Source organism: Notechis scutatus, chromosome 2 (genome assembly GCF_049901735.1).
Source record: "Notechis scutatus isolate UNSWTSFEM ecotype Mainland chromosome 2, rNotScu1.2, whole genome shotgun sequence".
NCBI lineage: Eukaryota > Metazoa > Chordata > Lepidosauria > Squamata > Elapidae > Notechis > Notechis scutatus.
Genome location: NC_142010.1, coordinates 256,140,105 through 256,164,841, shown reverse-complemented (window position 1 = coordinate 256,164,841; position 24,737 = coordinate 256,140,105). Strand labels below are relative to the sequence as shown.

Below are 24,737 nucleotides of genomic sequence, written 5' to 3'. Positions count from 1 at the left end.
CCAGAGCTAATAGCAACTAGGTTTTTTTTTGTTTTTGTAAGCAGTTTGCAAAGAGATTGTGCAAGACAAGATATTTATGTGACTCTCTTATCCATGGTACCCCCATTTTGGTGGTAGCTAAAAATATTCCTTCGATCCTTTTTGAAGCACAAATAGCCCTTGTGGCCATTTAGTTATTTTAGAAAATGCTCCTTAATTGATATATGCAATGATTGTACTCCTGCCTTCATTTTGTCCTTGAGCACCAATAGCCAAATTTGGAAAGAAAAGCTATTTTTTTTGGGGGGGGGTATCAAATTCTGTTAGGAGAAATATTTATTTCCCAGCTCCAGCAATCAAATATTAAAATGTTACTTTCTATCTTACCATTTTTACATACCATTTCCCCCCCAGCAATTTTTCTTCAAGATTTCATCGAGAAAGTCACTTTACCTGATTAAAAAAAAACCGAGTTGTTAAACCCACAAGGTTGCAGCTACTATTTTGATTTTTTTTTGGGGGGGGGCTGTGCCAGCTATGTAAAAAGTGGTGAATGGCCAAAACCGGGCTTTCCTGTTCTTGACCCCTTTAAGATATATGGACTTCAACTCCAAGAATTCCCTAACCAGTAGCTGGCTAGGGAATTCTGGAAGTTGAAATCCACATGTCTTAAAATGGGTAAAAGCAGGAAACCCTGGTGAAGACAAAAAAGGGAGTCTCTAAATTGCAAAATCTTCCTTTACATGGTTGATTTCTCCGAAATCTATTCCTAACAACCTTCCACTCTGAATACTTATAACTCAGAGTCTGGAGTTATAGAGAAACATGCAAGAGGGAAGACTTGTGAGGTAAATCTTCCCTCTTGTATATTTCTTCTTTTCTCTCCTGCTAGCTCACGTGTTGTTGAAACTGACTGAGTCCAGGCCTTCTTTCAGGATATGTCCAGGCCACACGCTTAACCAGATTAAACATAACTTGTTGAAATTGATTTTAAGTCTTTTTTGTTTTAGTTTATTTTGCCAAAATTTCATATACTCTATCCCTTTCACTTCATTGATGGTGTGATAGAGGTATTCCTCTGTTGAGGTAATTCCTCGTTAGGAGAATGAGCGCATACAGGGAAACGTATTTGAGAGAAGTGTTTGAATAATACACACACAGCACACAGATACACTGTACAGTAAATGTAGGTTTTTACTTCCAGAAACATTTAAGCAAAGTTCAAACACAGTTCAAAGTCATTCACAGATAAAATCAGTCAGTTTTCAGTCCAGGGATAATCCAATAACAAAGTCTAGTGTCAAAAACAGTTCAGTATCAGACTTACGTCAAATCCAGGAATAGCAGTCAATTATGAGGAACGGCAATACTCTCCAACAGTAGGAAACAAAGACTCACTGAGACTAAGACTAAACAACCCAGGTTTCTGGCTTCATCTTATGGCCGTTTGATAAACCACACCCAATTACACTGTTATGATTCTCTTAAAGAGACAGTATTAAAATGTTTATCCTGGTTTATATATTTCTAATCCAAATAGCTGTTAGGTGACTTACATTCCTAACATTCTCCCCTTTTGGGTAGGATAATATATACAGCCTTACATTCTAAGTCCATAATCTTCACAGCAAGCCTTATGCTTTATAGAGCCTTGGGCCTTTGTAAAATGATCTGCTATATTGTTTTCTGACATACAGTATATGGTGGTCTCTCATGAATGAAGACACTGAGGCAGTCGTCTTGAAGCCAAATCGGGATGAGAGCCCAGGGCAAGCTCTGACACCCTCTTTTATTAGAAGCAATCTTTGTTAACGCTTGCAATTTTTGTTAGTGTGTTGTTACAAACTCATTACATCACACAAAATACCATATGAGAATACAAAGCTGTAAAGTTTAAGTTTGCTACAATTCTGGGTAAGAAGTGGCAACATTTCGACCTTGTCCCTCGCCTCGTGTTACAAACAACTACCAGAAGGCCCGTTGTCCTTGCACGCGCGAGGAAACAGATAGCAATTCCCACATCTCCTCTGTTTTTCTTTTTTTAAAAGACAGGGAGTGTTTTAGTTCCAACAGCAGCCTTTGTTAGGCACGTAGGCAAGAGTGCTGTGTATGCTGATGTTATCCATGGCGTTCGTGACTTCTTCGACCATCACAAACATCTTGTCCTCGTCTGGGTCATCACAGGTTGGCTCTCCCATTTTGTCTTCGGATGGCAGTGGTTCATATGTGTTAGTTATTTGTTGATTCCAGAGAGCCATTACCTGTGCAGTGGCTTTTTTCTCAGCCAAAAGGGATAAACTGTTAGAAATAGTGCGCATAAAGATAGGTAATACACAAGGCAATATAATACATCCTGCAGCAATCATACCAATAAGCGCTACAATAGCTTGCAAACCAGGTAATTTTGGGAACCAGGATCCAAACATGTCTCTAAAATCAAGACTATTCCATGTTTGTACAGGTACATGCGCAATCTTGATCATTCTATCAGTAATTTGTTGAATAACTTTTCCACTATCATCTATTTCAATACAACAATTACTAAGATTAAATTTTCCACACTCTTCCTTCTTTGGCAAGAAGATAATCTATCGCCAAACGATTTTGCATGATATATGTTCTAGACAATGCACTTTCTTTAGCTAATGTTTTCAAAGCAAGAGCAGTTTCATTGGTTATAATTTCTAATACAGCTTGCAACCTTATAATTCTATTGAGCATATATATGTGGGGGTATGGTACCCCCTTGTTTCAGGTAAGTGAGTGTACAAGCAAATAGGATTACATTTGTCAGTGGTACATGAAGTAGAGCTTGATTTAACAGTGATATTAATATTTTGAGGGCCTCTTACTTGAGCAGAGTCAATAGGTGGGGTGTATCAGTAGTTGTAAACAGTGGTGGCCCCCACATTAGTCCCGGACACTTTTTGGAAGAGATATTTCCTTTCCTGTAGATAAGATCTTTGCCAGCTGTGTGAGCCGCAGGTGACTCCTGCAGCGTCGTTAGGACCTTGGCCTTTGTTGATGGCAAAACAAGCATCAAAACACACAGAAGTGTTGGTAACCCCCGAGTGACATTATGGGTAATGTACCCATTTTTTGCTTGACTGGTAGAGAACATTGAGGCAAGGTCAGAGCTGGATCCTCCTTTGTAGGCATAGACATATAGTGAGGCGATGATGCGCCCCACAGCCTTTGGTTCGTAGCATTGGATACCTTGTTTGGTGTAGCATCGTGCATATTGAGTGTTGTTATGCAGACAAGGGAGACTGTTGTGGAGTTGCATTCAGGCTTCAAAGTATGATAGATCAGGGTGGACTGGGTCTTTGTTCCGCTGCGAGTAGTTTTAATGCAGGCATCACAGGAGGATGGGGTGGCTGTCATATCGGCAGGAACGATGTGGAAACCCAGAAAGCAAATGATGAATGCAGTGGGCAGCTTCATGATGCTAATGTAGGCAAGGCTGGTTTGGGTAGAAAAGGCCTTACTTGTCGTCCAGGGACCCAGATGGTGTTGTTGTTGTCAGCGTACCCTCGTCCCCAGGTTATAAGTTCAGCAGGACCTTTCCACTGAGGATCTGGCATGATGCTGATGAAAATATACCGTTGGTCTGGGTTCAAGATGAGGCGAAGAAGCGAAATGACGTGATGCTGCTGTGCATGGGGGATCCGGACTCATTGAGGAAGTTAAGAGTAAACAAGCAAACATTCAATGCATTCTGGAGTCCTGGCAACCCTGTGACATTTTTAAATTTGAATTTAAACTGTCTGGCCAAGGCTTTTTGTTTTGATGAAAATAACTATGACTGTCCCAGGGTGTTTGTTGTGAAAGAATCATGCAAGAGATGGCGCTGTCTGCGGTTGCAGCTGCCGCATCAGCCATATCATTGCCTTCCTGGAGAATTTCTGGGAAGGGTTGGTGGCTGCGAATGTGTGCTACAAAGAGCGGTGCTGGTGCTGTGCAACAAGGTGTTGCAATGTAACAAAAGAGAAGATTTTTAGAGACAGAGACTGAAGTGAAGGATAGGCAGTAGTTGAAAGCATTTTATGCGTATGGAGTTAGTACTTGATGAAATCAATCTGTGTTCTCTGGAAAGGCCAGCCCATCAGGGTTGCCCTCCCATTTCTTTTTCCTTGCTACTTTCTTGTTTACTTTCAAACATACTTTGCATTCACAGAAACCACCTTCACCCCTTCTCAGTTTCCCAACTCATCTTTCTCTTTTTCCTCAGGTTTCCAATCCTAACAACTCACATTTCTGCGCAAACCATGAAGGAAGGGAGGAGCCCTTTATGACCTCCCCTGCTCCTATCATGACTGCAAATCCTGATTTCCTCTTTCCTTCTTCAACCCTGCTTGACCCATCCACCTACTTGCAACAAACAATCATGGTCCTCAGTTCCCACGATTCTGCAAGCCTTTAGATAGTCCGAGAGGAAGCCCCCTCGGGCAGATAGAGGCTGCAGAATCCTCTTGCAATCCTCATTTGCATTTTCAACAACCAGTTTTAACAGACTAAGAGATTTTTTAGGAGTGTTGAGGAAGATGTATCTATTCTAAGATAAGGAGGTTGCTAGTGTGCTGAGACTTTTGGGTTAATACAGCAGTAGGTAAGGAGGGGTGTATTGAGCAAGATTAAGGAAATAGGAGCATTGTTGTGACATCGGTTGACCCACCTTTTCTGCATAATGTGCTATATGTCCTGGGTGATTTTTAATTGATGATCTGTAATGGTAATTTTATCCCCTGGAGTGGTTCCTCCCTTTAACACATCAAACAGGGGTTGAGCATGTGTGTAGTAATGCCAAAATAGGGACGGGTCCAATTAATAGCCCCTAAATATTGTTGTAATTGTACAAGGATGTCTACACAATGGCATCACGTGTGGATGGACTGAAACTTGTATATCAAAATTTAAAAAAAGAAAAGCAAGAAGGGAAAGGTGTCCTAGGCACTCTTTTCCAATATTTTACAAGGAGAAGAAGAAGCAAGGGAGAAAGGAAGAGCTGAGAGGCCTTAAGCAAAAGTTCTCCAGAGACAATAGACAAATTCCACTGAAAAAGGGATTTCAGAAAGGCACACAAGACCGCACTTCTACACCTGCATCCAGAAATAACCATAGAAAACTGGAAACAACATGCAATTCAAAATGTGACAAAACACTCAGTATAATCTAGTGAAACCTTTGCCAAGAAAAGGAGTACTGTAATGAAACAATGATTTAAGACATGGGATGTGGGGGGGGGAACAATCCCGGAAAGCATAAGTGTTCCCACAAAGGCATGATATCTAACCGAAAGGGGTAAAATGTTTAAGACATAAATGATTGTCAACATCAATGATTAGACTATGTTATCCCAGCGAAACCTTTTGTGAAATGAGAGACCTGAAGTAGGAGAAGGGGGAACACTGCAATGAAATAATGATCTATAATATGTGATGTGGTTTAACTGAAAAGCAATGTACCAAATGTTCAAGACACAAATGAACATCAACACTAATGAATAACAATACTGCACAATTTCAGAATGCACCAGATAGAATCCCAGTGCAAATTATGTGTTCTATATTAAGTATTACAAATATAGGGGAAAGAGTTAAAGGCATCACACTCCATTCAGTGCACAGGAGAAGTTTTTCTTCAAAGAAGAAAGACAAATGGATAGCTGGAAATAGAACAAAGAATAACAAACTATGATTCGAATTGAGAGGAGATAAACAAAATAAAACCGAGAAAATTCAAAAGAGAGGAGAAGCTATGTAGAAAATTGAAAATGCCAATAAGATGCCAATGGTATGCAAAATGCCAATGGTATGCAAAATGAACACGAATCTGAATCTGTGTCTGTACCAAGAGTTTTGACCTGGGACTAAGCAACTTTCAGAAAAGAGATTTTTTATGCTTTTATGTTTTGTGTTTCTGTGTATCCATGTTCTGCATGTCTTTAAAAATTAACAAAGTTTGTTAAAAAAAAGAGAGAGAGGCTGAGAGTCTTGAGGAAGGATAGAGCAGATCGGGAACCACAGAGATTCCTTTGAGAAGGGCATGAGGGTGAGATTGTAAGAGCAGTTTTATCGGAGAAGAAGGAGGCAGAAGGAGGAAGCTGTGTGCTGACAGAGATGGGGAAAGGATATGAACACATCTTCTGCCATTGATAATTCATACACAGTGGATGGTATATGGGCAGCCTTGGGAGAGGGGCTAGCTGCGGCCCCTCTACTGTCGAGCATCTCTGCTGGCGGAGGGCTTTGCTGCCCCCGCCGGGCTCGACATTGTGATTTAAAATGACCAGGCTTCCCACAATTGTAACAATTACCAGATGGTTTATTACCTCTGGTGATAGCTGCAGCCATCATTTCGGAAGTGTCTAAAGAGGCTTTACTGAGGGGTTTTTCAAGAGAGCCCCTCTTTTAAAAAGGAAAAATTTCGTTTGGTTGATTCTCTTAACTCCTCAATGTGCAATTTCTGGTTCCGAGAGAATCCTCCACCCATACTCACGAGGATCCACGGCGATCGCCTGCGATCGAATCAGGGATGAGGTATACCAAGGCTATGCCAGCCGATGAGTATGGATGGTCCAAAGACGTACCACCTCGCAGATGATCACGTCGGGGTCACCAGTTATGGTGGTCTCTCATGAATGAAGACACTGAGGCAGTCGTCTTGAAGCCAAATCGGGATGAGAGCCCAGGGCAAGCTCTGACACCCTCTTTTATTAGAAGCAATCTTTGTTAACGTTTGCAATTTTTTGTTAGTGTGTTGTTACAAACTCATTACATCACACAAAATACCATATGAGAATACAAAGCTGTAAAGTTTAAGTTTGCTACAATTCTGGGTAAGAAGTGGCAACATTTGACCTTGTCCTCGCCTCGTGTTACAAACAACTACCAGAAGGCCCGTTGTCCTTGCACGCGCGCGAGGAAACAGATAGCAATTCCCACACAGTATTCTAGCTTAATCATCTTACTTTGCACACATTGTCTCACATTTAAATATCTTAAATCTGTGTGTTTTGTTCTTGTCTTAACAGCAATATTTGAAGCCATCTGTATTGCTGATTGATTATCTTCATAAACTACAATAGAATCTGTTACATCAATTCCCATGTCAATTAGTAGTTGCTTATACAAAACTAAATCTGTACATAATAAAGACAAACATGAAAATTCAGCCTCCATTGTTGACAAACTTAGATGTTTCTGTCTAATAGACCTCCATCCAATCAATGCTTTTCCCAATAATACTACAGTACCCGATGTAGATTTTCGTGTATTTATGTCTGTAGCAAAACTTGCATCAGCATATGCAGTTAAATTCAGTTCATCTTTAGGCTTCAAATACAATGCATAATGCATTGTTTGTTTCAGATATCTTAACACACATTTAGCAGCTTGCCAGTGCCTTTCAGTTAGCTCAGCGTTAAATCTAGCTAATTGATTAACACTGTATGCAATATCTGGCCTTGACCAATTACTGAGATAAGATAAACTACCAATCAAAGACTGATAAATGTTCTTATCAAAATAGGACTTTGAACATCACTATGGCTAAACTCCTGGCTCATTGGTGTCTTAGCCGGCTTACAAAATTCCATTTTAAACTTTTTAGTAATTGGTTAATTTTATCTGCCTGTGAGATTTTTGTATCCTCCCCTAATTCTATCTATCTTTAAACCAAGATATTGTTTGATTTCTCCTAACTGTTTTATCTTAAATTTCCTCTCTAACAGTGAGATTATTTCAGTAGCTTCTTGTTCAGTTTTGGTGATTAATGCTATATCATCAGTAAATAATAGCAACAATGAAATTACACCATTACTTTCTCTTTTAAACAAACATGGATCAGCCATGCCAGCAACAAAACCTATCTTAGTTAATTCTTTAACTATACATTGGTTCCACTCATATCCTGATTGCTTCAAGCCATAAAGACTCTTTTTCAATCTCCAACAATCAAGTTGTATTATCATTTTTGAGACCTAAAGGTTTCTTTAAATATATAGTGTGTTGCAACGGTGCATGCAGATAAGCTGTCTCTACATCTAAATGATTTACAATATATTTCTCCTTAGCTGCCCACACTAATGCCGCTCTTAATGTAGTAGCCTTCAGACTAGGTGAAAACACCTCATCATAGTCATTTGCTGTCTGATTGAACCCTTGTGCTACTAACCTGGCTTTATGGGTAACAGTCCCATCTACACCTGTCTTAAGCTTATATATCCATTTATATCCTATGGCATGTTTACCTGGTGGTAACCTAACATTTTCAGTCTTTTTAATGATTCCAGTTCCTTATCCATTGCTTTCTGCCAAGCAGCCTAATCCTTAGCAGGATAGTTTTAGTTCACTATAGTTACTTGGAATTGTATTCACTTGACATGCAACACTAGCCTGATATCTATCAAGTGGTCGTTTTACTCAGGTTGAACATCTTGGTAATACAGGGCTAACTGGTGGACTCACCTGTGCCACCTGCTCCTGTTCTCCTACCTCTTCCTGTGCCTGTTCTCCTACTTCCTCCTGTTCTTCCTCTTCCTCTTTAATGGCTATTTGTGGTTTACTTATTTTATCTTCAGGGACTATTTGGGTGTCAATAATAATATCATTTCTGGATTCCTGTTCCAGTTTATCCCACCCAACATGCTCAAGAAATTTTGCATTAGCACTACAATAAACATGAGCTGTGCCTTGATCCCAAAATCTAAACAATCTATGGTTGGCCTCGTAACCTACAAAAAATAACTTATTAATTCTATGTTGACCTTTCATTCTTACTTGTGAGGGAATATGCACCCATGCTGGAGCTCCAAATGTGTGTAGGTAACTTAAATTTGTTTTTCTGCCATGACAACAAGTGAATGGCAATTCTCCAGTTGTTGTGTTAACTATATTGTTTAACACATGATTGCTACACATTATGGCCTCACCTCACAGTGTTTCAGGCAAACTTGAGTCAGATAACATAGTGCGACCCATGACTTGTAATGTTTGCCCTCTTCGTTCTACAAGTGAGTTATGTTGTGGTCTGTAAGGTGCAGAACATTTATGCTCAACACCAGCCAATTTCAACATAGTTTGGAATCTTTTGTTAACAAACTCAGTCCCGTTATCAGTAACTAATGTAATTATTTTACTTTTCATTTTTATCTCAGCAAACCTTAGCCAGTTAGAGAAATGTTGGAACGTTTCTGTTTTGTTTTTCATAAGATAGCAGAAACCGTATCGTGAGTAATGGTCCATAATACTCAAAATATAACAGGCACCTCCTAAACTTGGTTTCTTAGGACCAATTATGCCAGCAAAAACAACCTCTAAAGGTTCTTTGGTCTTAAACCCATTTAGTCTGTTTGCAGGAGTAACCTTACTTTTCTCCTGGCTACAAGCATTACAGTTTAAATACTTGCTACAGGGTTTCAATTTTACTCCCTCTGACAATTTAACAGTTTGTTTGAGCATTTTGAAATTAATGTGCCCTAGACGTCTATGCAGTAAATGTATACATTCATCATGTGGCTTAACATTGTTATAAACTGAGTTAGCCATCTTCAACTGGTCATCATGTATCACATATAAATCATTTTCTAATGTAGCAGTAACACTTTTACCCTCTTTCTCTATTACACAGTTATCTCCCCTAAAGGTTACTACATAACCAAGATTAACTAAAGCCCTTATTGATAGCAAATTAAATTTCAGTTTAGGTACATATAACATAGTTAAATGTTTGTTTATACAGGAACAATATGCAGTACCTTTACCTGATGCTTTAATCTTCCATCCATTTGCCAATGATACATGTTGCTTACTCGTGGACATCTTTACAAACCTTTTTCTATCTTTAGTAATGCATTGCGATGCTCCACTATCAACAACCCACAAATCATGGTTTACAGTTGAATTGCTAGACATAGCTAAACTAACATTTTTCTTGGCCTTCTGGTGTTTACCAGTATTCTGTTGTTTTCCCTTCTTACAGAATCTATCTATATGTCCCCTAGCCCCACAAGAAAAACATTTCCTAACAGTATAGGCAGTTGAAGATAAATTCTTTTCTTGTGGTTGTTCCTTCCTCAGTTGGTCCCTATCCAGCCGTCTTCTTGCTTCTTCTAATAACCTTCCAGTTATGTCAGTCAATGTCAGTTTATCTCTGGGCAGGACTTCCAGTGAAGATACGTAATGATCATAACTTTCATCCAACGAGGCAAAAATGATGTAAACTTGATGCAGCTCTGAAAATATCAGTTCCTTTTCATGTAGCTCTTGAAAAGTTCTTTTCATGAAGTTTAAATGAGCTAACATATCTCCACCTTTCAAAAGACGTGCTCTAAACAGTTTATGTGTAAGATGTATGCGTGCACCTACACTGTCACGAACATAAATCTTCTTCAAATTCTCCCAACACCTAGCAGCAGACTCTTCTCCACGAATATGGACTAGCTGCTGATCACTCATTGTTAGTCCAATTATACAAAGAGCTTGTTCGTTGTTCTGTTTAAAGTCAGCAAGCTTTTTGGCATCGTCCTCATTATTTGGATCCCAAGCATTTACATCCAGTGGATCTTGAACTACAGTCCATAACCCTTCTTTATGCAGAAGTAGACTGCACTTCATAGACCAGGAAACATAGTTTGTTCCATCCAACTGGGTTATCAGTGATAGACTTGTTGAAGTGACTTGTGCCATCTTTACCAGGATAGTAACCCACAATTAAACAGTAAACAGCTGTCTGTATACAGTACTGTGCATTCACACTAACTCTCAGTTATCTGAGCCTGGTATGGCCTGGGCCCATAACCAGTGTTGAGGTAATTTCCTGTTAGGAGAATGAGCGCATACAGGGAGACGTATTTGAGAGAAGTGTTTGAATAATACACACACAGCACACAGATATACTGTACAGTAAATATAGGTTTTTACTTCCAGAAATGTTTAAGCAAAGTTCAAACACAGTCCAAAGTCATTCACAGGTAAAATCAGTCAGTTTTCAGTCCAGGGATAATCCAATAACAAAGTCCAGTGTCAAAAACAGTTCAGTATCAGACTTACATCAAATCCAGGAATAGCAGTCAATTATGAGGAACGGCAATACTCTCCAACAGAAGGAAACAGAGACTCACTGAGACTAAGACTAAACAACCCAGGTTTCTGGCTCCATCTTATGGCCGTTTGAGAAACCACACCCAATTACATTTTTAGGATTCTAAAAGAGACAGTATTAAAATGTTTATCCTGGTTTATATATTTTCAACCCAAGTAACTGTTAGGTGACTTACATTCCTAACATCCTCGACTTAACAACCACAGTGGAGCCTAGAATTTATGTTGCTATGTGGGAAATTTGTTAAGTTGAGTTTTGTGCCATTTTACAACTTTCCTTGCCACATTTGTTAAGCGAATTACTGCAGTCGTTAAATTAGTAACACAGTTGTTAAGTGAAGCAAGCTTCTCCATTCAATTTGTTTGTCAGAAGGTCGCAAAAGGCGATTACGTGACCCCAGGACATAAATATGAACCAGTTGTGAAATGAAAAACATATGACCATGCTGCAATAGTCATAACTGTGAAAAATGGTCATAAGTTCACATTTTTCAGTGGTGTTGTAACTTTGTTCTCATAAAGTTTTTTTTTATTTTTAAACATACATCAATATCATCGCATGGACAGTGTGGTGTCTGAGTGTCATTGATTTTTTTTAAATAAAAGTTTTATTTAAGTTTTCACAAAACATAGAAATACAAATAAAATATCTTTTTTTGAGAACAGCATGCCCCTGGGTTATCACTTCTCCATACAGACATAAACTCAATACATATTTATTTTATACATTCTAATCCATATCTTATAACTATTTTCACAATTTTTTCAATAGCTTTTCCCTTTCTTTACTTCCTGTAGCTTTATTTTAAATTATCTCATTCCTTTCTTAATTCAATTACATATCTTTTTCTAATTTTTAAAATCTTTCTAATCAATCTTTTTATACTTTCGTCTGTCTTGTTCACAATTTCATATTATCTTTTCTCATAAAACAAATTTTCCCCTGTAATTACTAGACTGGAGTGTAACACCTTTGTATCTTTTTTCAAATCTTGTTTAAAAATTTAAGTTACACCTTTACAGTTATAACATTCATTTTCTAACCTCTATTTTATAACACATACTTATTTTCAGTCGAATTCTGCTTGGTACATTCCCTTAAAAATACACACTAAATTCTTAAAAGAAAAAAGTATATATGTATATATATTTGTGTATATATGTATAACAATAATAAATGGAATAATTATTCTATTCAAGTACAGCTCTGCCATTAATATTAATAACCATCTTTTACATTTCTATTTCTTTTAACAAACATTACCTAGTAATTTCAGTTGTCTTTCACTTTAATCATCTATATTTCATATTTCACTTATTACTGTCTTTAAATAAAAAAAATAGTTATTAACAGTAGTCAATAAAGTTATTATTCTTATTCAAGTTCATCTTGTCAACTGATAAAAATCTTCCATGTTTCTTTTCAGTTTTTTTAACTTTCTTTTTAAATCATTGAGAGACTTATTCTCTTTACAAACAAATATTCCACTACATATCAATAGATTTTTTTCTATCACTTTAATCATCTAACATATTTTCTAACCCTTTTCTATTTCTAATATAACAATGCTATCCCATGCACCCTTGTAGAATCCTCTCCTTAAGTTAAATTTTAACCATTGTCTTTGTGTCTTTTAAATAGGTTTATACCTTTAATTCTTGTACGCTTTTCCTGTACTTCTATATCTTGTTTCTGTTCTTTGTAGCTTCTTTTCCTTTCCCTCTTCCCTCTCTTCTTCTCCCTCCCCTTTTTATTCCCTTTTCTATCTGATTCTCCCTTTTGTGATCCTCCCTTCTGCTTCTTCCTAATATTATGATTACTTTTCAAATTACTCCTTTTTTTGGTTGTTGCTTCAATGCTTAAGTTTTTAACTCCCTTTCCCCACTTTCCCTTTTTTACCGCACTTAAAATTGCTCGGTCATTAAAGATGGCTTCTTCGTTGTCCCACCCTTCTTATTCTGCCAGCGTTTCTTGTTTTTCATAGTTCAAGATCTCCATTTCTAAAAATTGAAATACGAAGCCAAAAGATCCAGGTGTCATTGATTTTGATGCAAAAATAATATTGATACAGATGAAAATTACATTATTCCAATTGACATGGTTCTCATGTTATTATACATATTTGTGTCGCCCGTAGTCCTCCATTCTTCAGTTATTCAATATTTGCTACATTCTTCTAATAATAGTAACATTATTCTTGAGCACACCTGATCACACCCTTTTTCAAAATCTGATCTTAAACTCTACCATTCACTTTAAATGTGTTATGCAAAAATATGCATAATAATATTCCCCCTATTCCTAATTTCTTAATCTATTCTAATTCTTAGTACAGCCAATCTCATTTTTAAAAAAGATCCTTTTTATCCATCATCTCTGATCCTCTTAGAAGTTTCACTTCTTCTCTTTTTAACTCGCCTCCATACTCCCTTGGATCCTTATCTATATCGTTCGTATACAACCCAAGTGGTGTTGTAACTTTGAATGGTCACTAAATGAACTGTTGTAAGTTGAGGACTACCTGTATACGGTTTGGATTTAGGAAATGAGTTAACACAGTAACTGAACAGAGAGTGTTGGGTGAAGGCAATGGGTAATGTGTAAAGGCAAGGATTTGCTGCTATCTCACTGTGTTGTTTGAATATTAAAGATTGCCATGTCCATTGCGTTTTTCATCGTTTGTTACAGGAATGTCCTCAAAAGTAAATTATTTACTGTATCATTTCAGTGCGATTAATCTACCAAAATTCCTACTCAGTGTGGCCAACAGCAAAAGGATTTGAGCAGTTCTATTGTTGAACTGGCTAACTAGGATTGAAAAAGTCACAACTGATTTTGAAAACTACAAAGACCCACTGGAGTTGTAAATTATATCACAAAGGTTTGTTTTTTTTAAAAGAACAATTCAGAAGACAATAGCAAATCCTTTCTTGTTGTTTTGCCAAAAAATTGCACCAATCTGTCGTTCTTTGTTACCTGGAATCTGGTTTTGACTCAAAGAACATGGTCCTTTTTGGAGGGAGTACTTTGCATACACATAAGAAATTGTGGCTACCTTTCTCCCCCTAGTGGTGAATGTAGGCAAGTGAGATTTGTCTATGGATATTTTCAGTCATCCAGGTCATGGTTGCTGCAAAGGTGTTTTTTCAAAAGGCAAGTGGACTTCCTTTGTTTTTCCTTGGAGAAGTTTTGCTTCTCATCCAAGAAGCTTCTTCGGTTCTGAAGGTCTGAAAAAGTACCTTTGGGACAAGTGATATTTCTGACAACGTAGGGTTCTTCAAAATTGGTGACTTTAAGATTTGCTTAAAGACACACTGGCTGAGGAATTCTGGGAGTTGAAGTGTCAGCCTCAAGATATCTTCCATAATATATATATTCTGCCTCTTAACTATTGCATCTTATTTGCTGCTATGCCAATCTATTTCTTTCGGCTGTCATTAGCAACGGAGGGAAGGGGGAACTTGGAGGGGAAGAAAGCTGGAGGTGTTTTGCATTCCTTTTGCTGTGGGTAGCAAGGGGAGGGGGATTCCTGTCTTTAACTTTCCATTTCTTGGCTAGCTTCTATCCCCTTTTGCGCAACTGCGAACTTTTATCAAAATATGTCAAGGTCAACGGACAGAAGCCTCATCACCACCTGGAGATGGCCACATGATCGTATTCAGAACTTTTAATTGGAAGAGTCATGTGGACTTTGTGGGGTGGGAGCATTTCCATTCCTTTGTATATGTGATCTGCGCGCCAATTTCTCAGATTCGGAATTAAATCTGTAGCTTTCACTTTATTCTCCAGTAAAAGAATAACTTTGCTCTAACCCATGGAGTCTGAGTATTTCTTTCTTGGATTTTGAAGGGAGCACAGACTGACATGAAGTCTACAAGCCTTAAAATTGCCAAGTTTGGAGACCCCTGACTTAGTCCATTGGTGACAATTAAGCACATGCAGAGAAGAGCAACCAAGATGATTAGGGGACTGGAGACTAAAACATATGAGGAACAATTGCAGGAACTGGGCATGGCTAGTCTAGTGAAGAGAAGGACCAGGGGAGACAGGAGAACAGTCTTCCAATATTTGAGGGGCTGCCACAGGGAGGAAGTGGTCAATCTATTTTCTAAAGCACCTGTAGGCCAGACAAGGAATAATGGATGGAAACTGAACAAGGAGAGATTCAACCTGGAAATAAGGAGAAACTTTCTGACAGTGAGAACAATCAACCCATGGAACAGAAGTTGCCTTCGGAAGGTGTGGGAGCTTCATCGTTGGAAGTTTTCAAGAAGAGACTGGACTGCCATCTGTCAGAAATGGTGTAGGGCCTCCTGCTTGAGCAGGGGGTTGGACTAGATGACCTTCAAGGTCCCTTCCAACTCTGTTATTTTGTTCTGTCAACATGTGATTGCAGCATTATTACCCCATGTAATGCTGTGTATTTTCACTTCCATGCATTATCATTTGGAGAATATAATGTGAGAAGGACTCTTTATCATAAAAAGACCAGAGAGGTATCTCCCTTTTGGGGGTGGGATGGATTGCATTGGGTACCCCACCCCCCCAAAAGGCAGAGCTACAGTAGAATAGAAAAGTGCTTGGAGCCAGGACAAAAACCAATATTAAATAAGTTTGCTATAACAATGAAACCAACGTTGAGTTGTTTAGGTGAGTGAGTTCTCAGACTTGTAATATCCCAAGGGCTACCTCTTGGTCTTGCTTGTTTAGGAAGCCATGAGTTGGAGCAGATGCAGCTCATCTTAGAAACGATCCCAGTTTTCCACGAAGAGGACAAGGAAGAACTTCTCAAAGTGATGCCAACTTTCATCAATAGCACCTGGGAAGTGAAACGGCCCTTACAGAAGCTTCTTCCTGAAGTCAACAGCAAAGGTAAGGTGGCTTTGGGATTTGGTGGGAATCACTGGGATGGGGTGGTTAAACATCCTTAGCCTTTTTGGGTTCCATAAACATTACACAGACTCTTAATGAGATTCCATATTTCTTCATTCATTTCCACGATCAGCCAACAGCTTTTTTTTTTTTGAGAATAATTCTCTGCAGTGGTGGTAATCATTTTTTTTTTTTACTACCGGATCTGTGGGTATGGCTTGGTGGGCATGGCGTGATTTGGTGGGCGTGGCAGGGGAAAGATACAGCAAAATCTCCATTCCACCCCACTCCTGGGGGAAGGTTACTGCAAAATCCCATTCCCTCCCCACCCCACTGACCTGCTTTCCAGCTCCGTTCTCCTGTGCAGGGCAACAAAAGAACACCCAGCCAATCAGCTGGGACTTGGGAGGCATAGATGGGGGCGGGGCCAGTCAGAGGTGGGATTTGCTGGTTCCCTGAACTACTCAAAATTTCCGCTGCCGGTTGTCCAGAACTGGTCGGAACCTGCTAAATACCACCTCTGATTCTGTGAAGTGAAACTGGTGCTGTAAACTTGATCATACGGTAACTCTGATAGAAAGATCATTTGAAAAAATTGATGTAAAAGAGGATATATGTGTGTGTGTGTGTGTGTGTGTGTGTGTTTTCTGAGGTTCTCGTGGGTATTTGTATGTGGATCTTTGGTTATTCGGGTTTTCTCCCGTGTAAAATTGGAAGTATCTAGGCAACGTTTCAATGAAGTCTCATTCATCATCTTCAGGCTTGTGTCTTCGGCTCTGTGCTTCTCAGAGTAAAGTAGCCGAAGACACAAGCCTGAAGATGATGAATGAGACTTCATCGAAACGTTGCCTAGATACTTCCAATTTTACGCGGGAGAAAACCCGAATAACCAAAGATCGATCGATATATATATATATATATATATATATATATATATATATATATATATATATATATATATATATATATATATATACACACACACACACACACACCACACACACACACAAACACACATACACACTATAGAGACCTAGTACAGGTAGATCTTGACTTACAACCACAATTGAGCCCAAAATTTCAGTTGCTATTGAGGCAGTTGTTAAGTGAGTCCTCCCCTCATTTTATGACTTTTTTTTGCCATGGTTGTTAAGTGAATCTGGCTTCCCCACTGACTTTTCTTGTCCAAAGTTTGCAAATAATGCTCACATAACCTTGGGTCATTGCAGCTGTAATAAACATATGGCCCACCTTTTAATGGAAAATCCTACAAGTGTATGTCCCAAAGATGCTTTTTTCAAGAGGCAACTGGACTATCTGGTTTTGTTTTGAAGACCTTTCGCTTCTCATCCAAGAAGCTTCTTCAGCTCTGCTGGAGATTCTCAGTCATCTAGGTCATGGTTGTCTCAAGAGGCAACTGGGTTTTCTGGTTTTTCTTTGAAGACGTTTCGCTTCTCACCCAACCTCTGAGCTGAAGAAGCTTCCTGGATGAGAAGTGAAACGTCTTCAAAAGAAAAAACAAGTCCAGTTGCCTCTTGAAAAAGCACCTTTGGGACAACCATGACCCGGTTGACTTGAGAATCTCCATAGACATTTACCTAGTGTTTCTATATGCACACAAACACACACATTCATTTTTTAAGTTGAGCTCAATTTCTGGTGATCTCATGGAGACATCCATGAAGTTATTAAATGGGCTTAAATGCTTGTTTCTGATGTTTTTTTTCATTGCTTCAAACAATGGTTATTTTACAAACCACCTTGAGAAGAGTTTACCTCAAACATCAGTGTGAAACGAATGTCAATAAAGATTTTAAAAATAATGTATGAAAGATCCCTCAGTTGTTTTAAATATGTGCCAACTTTTTCATTTTGCAAAGAATGAAAGCCAATATTCTATATAAAGCATTTAAAAAATCAGCAACCCTGAAATATATTTTTTTGCCTGCGATCTTAAAAGATTATAATAATCAGAAATCAAAGGCCTATTTTTGATATTTGATCAGTTCTTTAACAATAACAAAGAGCTCCACGGTAAATATCTGAACTTTCAAGTTAATGTTTTAAAAGTATTTATGTTAACTTAATTGTGTTTTGCTGATGCAAAAGTAAAGGCCAATGAATAAAAGCCTAAGGACTTCTGAGGGTGTCTTGAGACCATGAAGCTCCAATTTCAGAGCCATTTACTCCCCAATTGCACTATTAGGAACAACCAAGAGACACTTATGGGAGAGAAAGCCTCACTGAACACAATAAAACTTACTTTTGAGGAAAGCAAGTTTAGGACAGAGTTCACTGTCATAGTGTCCAAATACTCATTTCCTTAGCTTCAGGGGTAACTCTTAATTTTAAAAGAACACAGGCTTCCTCACTTGTCCAAAAGTCAAATTTCCTATTAAACTTAATTAGAGATCTGCTTTTGAATGAAGAACAAGGAGTTAATGGATTTAGAGAGTAGGGAAAGAGTAAGAGTAAGGAAAAGGATCTTGATGGAAATGTCCAGATTCCATTGTCAAGGCAACAAGGAGTTCTACATTTGCTGAAGTTGAGGACACCCAGATGACATTTGGAAACAGCATAGACCCGTGATGGCGAACCCAGGGGTGGGTTTCTACCGGTTCTGTCCACCTCTGTAGAACCGGTTGCTCCGAAGAGCAGCAGACATAGAACCGGTTCTATGTCTGCTGCTGTTGTGGCTCACACGCCCACCCGGGCTCTTACCTGACTTTTATTTCCTGCTTTTTCCTGCTTTGCGCGACACAGCTGCAATTGGAAAAACAGGAAAAAAAGGGCTTTTCCAATTGCTGCGCACTTGCATGCAGCACTGCTCAGCTGTCCAGGAAGCTCAGCAGGTTGTAAATTGCACTCGCATGACTTGCGCATGTGCGTGCGACGCTAATAGACAGAACCGGTAGTTATACCAGTCGGATCCCATCCCTGGGCAAACCTATGGCATGCGTGCCACTTCTGCCGGCACGCGAGAAGTTGCCCATAAGAGCCCCACTGCACATGCGCGTGCACGCCGTCACCCGACAGCTGATTGTCAGGTATCTGGCATGCATGCATGGGGGGCGGGGGGGGGGCGCGCACAGCCACACAGTGTGCGGGATCATGCATGGCGCATGGGGGATCGCACTTGCATGCGCAGAGATGTGCAGTGTGTATGGGGGGTCATGTGCGCATGTGCTGGGGAAGGCATGGGGGAGCCAGCATACATTACCTTCTGGGTGCTGGCATGCGCAATTTTCGGTACGTGAGCCGAAAAAGGTTAGCCACCACTGGCATAGACAGACCAGAATGGGACAACTCGCTGCAGCCAACGCGTCAAGGGACAACTTGCCATGAGATAACTCGTAGCGGGGCAATTGAACAATTCAATATAATTATTTAAAATAATTTTTTTAAAAAATATTTTTTGTCATTCACATTTCATTTTATCCCTCTTTCTGCATTCTTTCTTTAATGATTCTATGCCACCATTTCTTTGATATTACTGTAGCTCTTGCCCACAGGGAGTTGTCCTGAGGTGAGTTGGCTGTGGTGAATTGTCCTGAGGTGAGTTGGTTGCGGCAAGTTGCCTGTGACAAAATGGCTGGAGTGAATTGTCATAGACCCTAGGCCAGAAGTGTCAAAGTCAATTTCATCGAGGCCGCATCAGGGCTGTGGTTGACCTCGGGAAGGGTGGGTGTGGCCAACTGGGTAGGTGTGGTCGACTGGGTGGGCGTGGCCAGCTTGACACCATTCCCCAAACTGCTGGCATGTTTCCTCTTCGCACTAGGTAGTCCGGGCTGAAGCCACGCTGGCTGGCCCCTTACATTTTCCAGGACAGCCCCGTGGGCAGGATCTGACCACATCGTGGGCCAGATTTGGACCGTGGGTCTTGTGTTTGACACCCCTGTCCTAGACAGACACAGGAGGAGGAGGAGTTCCCTCAGACTGGCAGGTTTCTATTATTATTATTATTATTATTCAAGAAAAATTCCAGTGGTGTTGATTTCCTGCTCTGGTCTACCTGGAGGGGCTAACAATTGAGCTTCAAGTTTAATCTGTTGTAGGATTGCAGCAGGGAGTCTGTTTATTGTGCAGATAATGTACAAATACTCCTTGACTTAACTATCGTAATTGAGCCCAAAGTTTCTGTTGCTAAGCAAAACAGTCAATACAGTGAGTTTTATCCCATTCGATGACCTTTCTTGCCACAGTTGTTAAATTAGTAACATGGTTGGTAAGTGAATCTGGCTTCCCCATTGACTTTGCAAATGGTGATCACATGACCTCAGGACACCGTGACCATCATACATACATGCCAGTTGTGCCAAGGGCCTGTCATGCCCCTGTTGGAATCTGATTCCGAGGAGGAGGTCGAGCAGCTGACAGGGAGTGGGAGTGTGGTTCCAGTGGCTGGGAAGGAAACTGGGGAAGGGCACATTCCAGCTGGGCATTCAGAGGAAGAACCAGGGGCACCCCCTTTTCATCCTAGGGCACTCAGGGAGGAACAGAGAAGGGAGCAACGTGGGTTACGGGGGAGAAAAGGGCCCTGATTCCCTTCATTAGCTGCACCTGGGAAAACAGGATTTAAAAAGGGCGTTTGAACACAGCACCTTGCTGGAAGCAAAGCGTGCATTATCTTTGTTTGTCAAGTCTTATCTGAGTTCTGGCATCCTCCCAGCTGTGTATGTTTCATTATCTTTTGGAAGTCTGCAATTCCTTATCCTGCCCTGTCTGGTTAATTCCTGCAGCGTGGTTTGTGTTGGTTTTTATTTATAATTTCTATGTATTTTGGGTTCGGACTGAATTTCTTCCCTTTAAAAACTGTTCTTGGGAGAGTTTTTTCTCCAGCCGATGATAACTGGACATTGGGGACCAAGTTAGAGGCATTAAAGGGACTTTACCTACTTTTGTGACTTTGTTGCTTTTGTGCTACGCTCCGAGTCATCACAGGGCCCAAATTTTGATCATGTAACCATAGGGGTGCTGCAATGGTTGTAAGTTGAGGATGACCTGTAATTTACAACTTGGGCCAGGGGTATGTACTCTTGGTTTGATTATATATCTGCCTCTTGCAGCTATTGACTTTTTGGAAAAGATACTGACATTCAATCCGATGGACCGCTTGACAGCAGAGATGGGTCTTCAGCATCCTTTTATGAGGCCGTACTATTGTCCTGAGGATGAACCGGTTTCTCAGCACCCTTTCCGGATTGAGGATGAGATTGATGACATTTTGTTGATGGAAGCTAATCACAGCCAGATGTCCACCTGGGACAGGTACATATCTTCCCTAGGTTGAAAAAAAATACGCAGAAATACAGAATGTCTGAGAAAAGAATTCTGTTCCAAACTTGGTTTGTTTTCTTTGCTTTTAAAGTATTAGAATGGAAGGGAATAGAAGAGAACAGAATATAATAGAATTCTTTGTTGGTCAAGTGTGATTAGGCACACAAGGAATTTGTCTTTATTGCATAAGCTCACAGTGTACATAAAAGCATCAAGTGATAAATCATGATCTTGTATTATTTATTTAGGGGATTTATATTGCCGCCTACTCGCACATGGCTACTCAAGGCAGCTTACAGAATATAAAACCTCATATAAAAACATTAAAACTAATAAAAGAAGAGTCATATAATAAATTAATATAATAAAATCACCCCCCGCCCTGGCAACAGCACCTCACACGAGCCATTTAATGGGCTCCATCCCATTCTGGGTTCCCCAGGTCTGCTGGCAGAACCAGATTTTCAGTGTCTTCGGGAAGACTGCTAGAGTGGCAGCCATTCTAATCTCTGGGGGGGGATGATGTTCCAGAGAGAGGGAGCCACCGTGGAGAAGGCTCTTTTTTCTGGGTCCCATTAGGTGTATCTCCCTCAGGGATGGGATCCACAACACTCCCTGCCTCCTCGCTCTGATGGGTCGTGTAGATGTGACTGGCAAGAGACGGTCCCTTGGATAACTTGGTCCCAAGCCATGATCATAATCATAAAATACATAAAATGCAACATTAATCATAAAATACAATCATCATAAATCATAAGATACAACACTCAGTGACAGTCACAGGATACTAAATAAAAGCAACCAACTTAAACCATAAGATACAGACAATGAAGTGATATTCATAAATTGAATACAATATTATAATAAATATATTAAGATCAGGGGAAGGATTCTACCAGTTCACGCCTATTCGCTAGAACTGGTTGTTAACATTCTAAGCAGTTCGGAGAATCGGTTGTTAGAAGAAATTACTGGCCTAATCCTGTAAGGAAGGCAGGAAGGAAACATTCTGGTGTTGCTTACAGAAACTGCCTCTCCGTTAACCCTTATTACATTCTTGGCAGGACTAGACTTCCTGTCTCAGGAACTTCTCTGGAGTTTTTTCCCCCCTCCTTTGCTGGTACTTTGCTTGTGTGGAGTGACCATTCAAAGTTACAATGGCACTGAAAAAAGTGACTTATGGCCATTTTTCACACTTACAACTGTTGCAGCATCCCCACAGTCATGAGAGGCCAGGCGAGGAGAGGCCACTCGATGTGAGTGATATTGTGCTGGCCACGCCCAGCCAATAACACGACCACCATGCCACGCCCACCGACTAAGCCATGCCCACAGAACCAGTTGTTAAAAAATTTGAATCCCACCCTGATTAAGATAATCATGTTATTGGCCCCTTTGCAAATCTATGGCAAAGTTAGATAATAAATAAGATTTCAAGAGGTTCATTGGGTTTCTTCTCCCCCTACCATGGGCCATCAAAATGCCATCAAAAAGTATAAATGATGCAAAACAAAGACAATTATGTAAATATTAAGATAATCTGTAGCATTGCACAATTTTGTTTTGTCGATAAAGGAGAATATTTGTAGCTCAGGGTTGAAATGAGGGATCCTTGGTGCTCTCAGAGATTGGTTGGTTGTTTTCTTGCAGACATTTCATTACCCAAGGTAGGTAATATTAATGATGATTATCTAATTTGGGTAATGAAATGTCTACAAGAAAACAACCAAGTTCAGAGAGCACCAAGGACCTCTTATTTTGTTTTATATTTTGACTTCTTTCTTGTGGAATTGTATATCTTACTGATTTTTAGTACAGAATGCAAATAAGGCTTGAGAATACAAATTAAATAAGACGAGTCATTTGTTGGTACTATTCCAAGTTTCTGTCATTATCTAGGACAGGAACATCAGCCAAAGAGGTGCAAAGCTTTGAAATCTTTCAGAAAATAAAATAAAATAAAATGGAAGAAAAAGCTGGTGATGGGAATATTTAACTAATATATATGCAGTGTTTCATTTGTGTCTAACACTGTAGTTATTTCAAATATAAAACAGATATCAAGTAAGCTTATCCTCGGATTTGGAATGGCGACACGAAAAATGCCACGATTTGGACGAGGTGCAACGGGATCCCCGTGCAGGATCGGAATCTACTGCCGAGGAAGCTCAAGTGGATCCCCGCAAATATTCGCAGAGTAGCTCGGAGAGATTTTTGGAGCAATCGCATTCCTCAATGGACCGAACGTTTGAAGGAGATTCTGGGCACTCATGTGACTACAAGGTCGGCTCGCCTTCTTACTTAGACAAGTTGCTGTGGAGAGACAACAAGCTCCACCACTATTCCGAACCCAAGCTCATCCTAGACTTGTCCCATTGGAAAAGAGCGTCCATTGCCCCCGCGCCGGAGATAACTCTAGAGGAAGAACCGTCCAACCTTTTTCTTGAGATCGCCCAGTGGGTCACAAGCACCCAGACGGGGCTCGACTGTCCCAACTCTGTTCCGGAGATTCAGGAACGGAGTTTGCCATCCTCTCCCCCGCGTCTCCACAAAGAACCCAAGGAAGCCGACAAGAAAACTGACCCTCAGTTTGACCTGGATGTCTTCATTTCCAGGGCCTTAAAACTTTGCACAAAGCCGGAGGATTTGCCCGATAACAAACTCAAAGACATGAACGGAGCCTGTCTAGCAGAACACCCAAAGGAAATGGTTCAGACAGAAGGGTTTCATAAAGAGAGGTGGTAAATAAAGGGACAGAAGTTGGCTTCTATTAGTAGCCATGGTTATTCTCCTCTAAAAATTCAGTTTTAACATGGTACCCACTTTATAGTGATGAATCCAGGTTTGAATGCCCATGGATAATCTGATAATTGTTGGAAGGCCTTCAACTTCAACTTAAGCACAATCCAAGGTCTCATTTTTCTATGCCTTGGAAACCAACCTAAAAAGTAATCTGGAGGTGTGAATGAAATACTTAGTTTTTTTTTTTTTTTAATATATTGCCTTAAACAGTCTTGCCTTTACCTGTGGACATCAGCTTTCAGTGCAGAAAAATCCTTAAATCTGAAGGATGCTATTCTGTTCCCGCTATGAGAATCTTGCAGTGTTAGAGATCTTCCTATGGAAAACCAGGCATATGATCCATACTGGCCTGGCACCTTTCCTGAAAGCCAGGGGTGGGATTCAACCGGTGTTACTACCAGTTGGGTGATTAATAAAAATCAGGTAAGAGCCTGGATGGGCCAAACAGCAGCAGTCATAGAACCGGTTCTGTGTCTGCTGCTCTTCAGAGCTACCGGTTCTATAGAGCAGGGCAGAACCAGTAGCATCCCACCCCTGCTGACAGCCCAAAGATTATTTCTTGCTTCTGTCATCCTTATTTGCAAAGCTGGGCAGAATTACCACCCATGCATTTCATTAGCTATCTATAACCAAGCAACCTCCAAGTTTGCTGCCCTCCCAAAGCTCAGAATTCCCACCCAACGCACCTTTGGAAAATCTATGTA

At 40.0% G+C, this 24,737-nt stretch overlaps 1 protein-coding gene across 2 annotated transcripts in view; it reads left to right on the top strand.

Annotated features, from left to right (window-relative positions):
- The window catches only part of MAPK4 (mitogen-activated protein kinase 4), a 112,762-nt gene extending 88,527 nt beyond the window's left edge, over nucleotides 1–24,235 (top strand). For both annotated transcript variants that reach the window (XM_026666304.2, XM_087958637.1), the window contains 3 exons: nucleotides 15,793–15,954; nucleotides 21,021–21,222; nucleotides 23,289–24,235. In XM_026666304.2, coding sequence (XP_026522089.2) covers nucleotides 15,793–15,954; nucleotides 21,021–21,222; nucleotides 23,289–23,976 — 1,052 coding nt within the window. In that variant the 3' untranslated portion in view covers nucleotides 23,977–24,235. The remainder of the gene's footprint in view (nucleotides 1–15,792; nucleotides 15,955–21,020; nucleotides 21,223–23,288) is intronic.
- The last annotated feature ends 502 nt before the right edge of the window (nucleotides 24,236–24,737 follow it).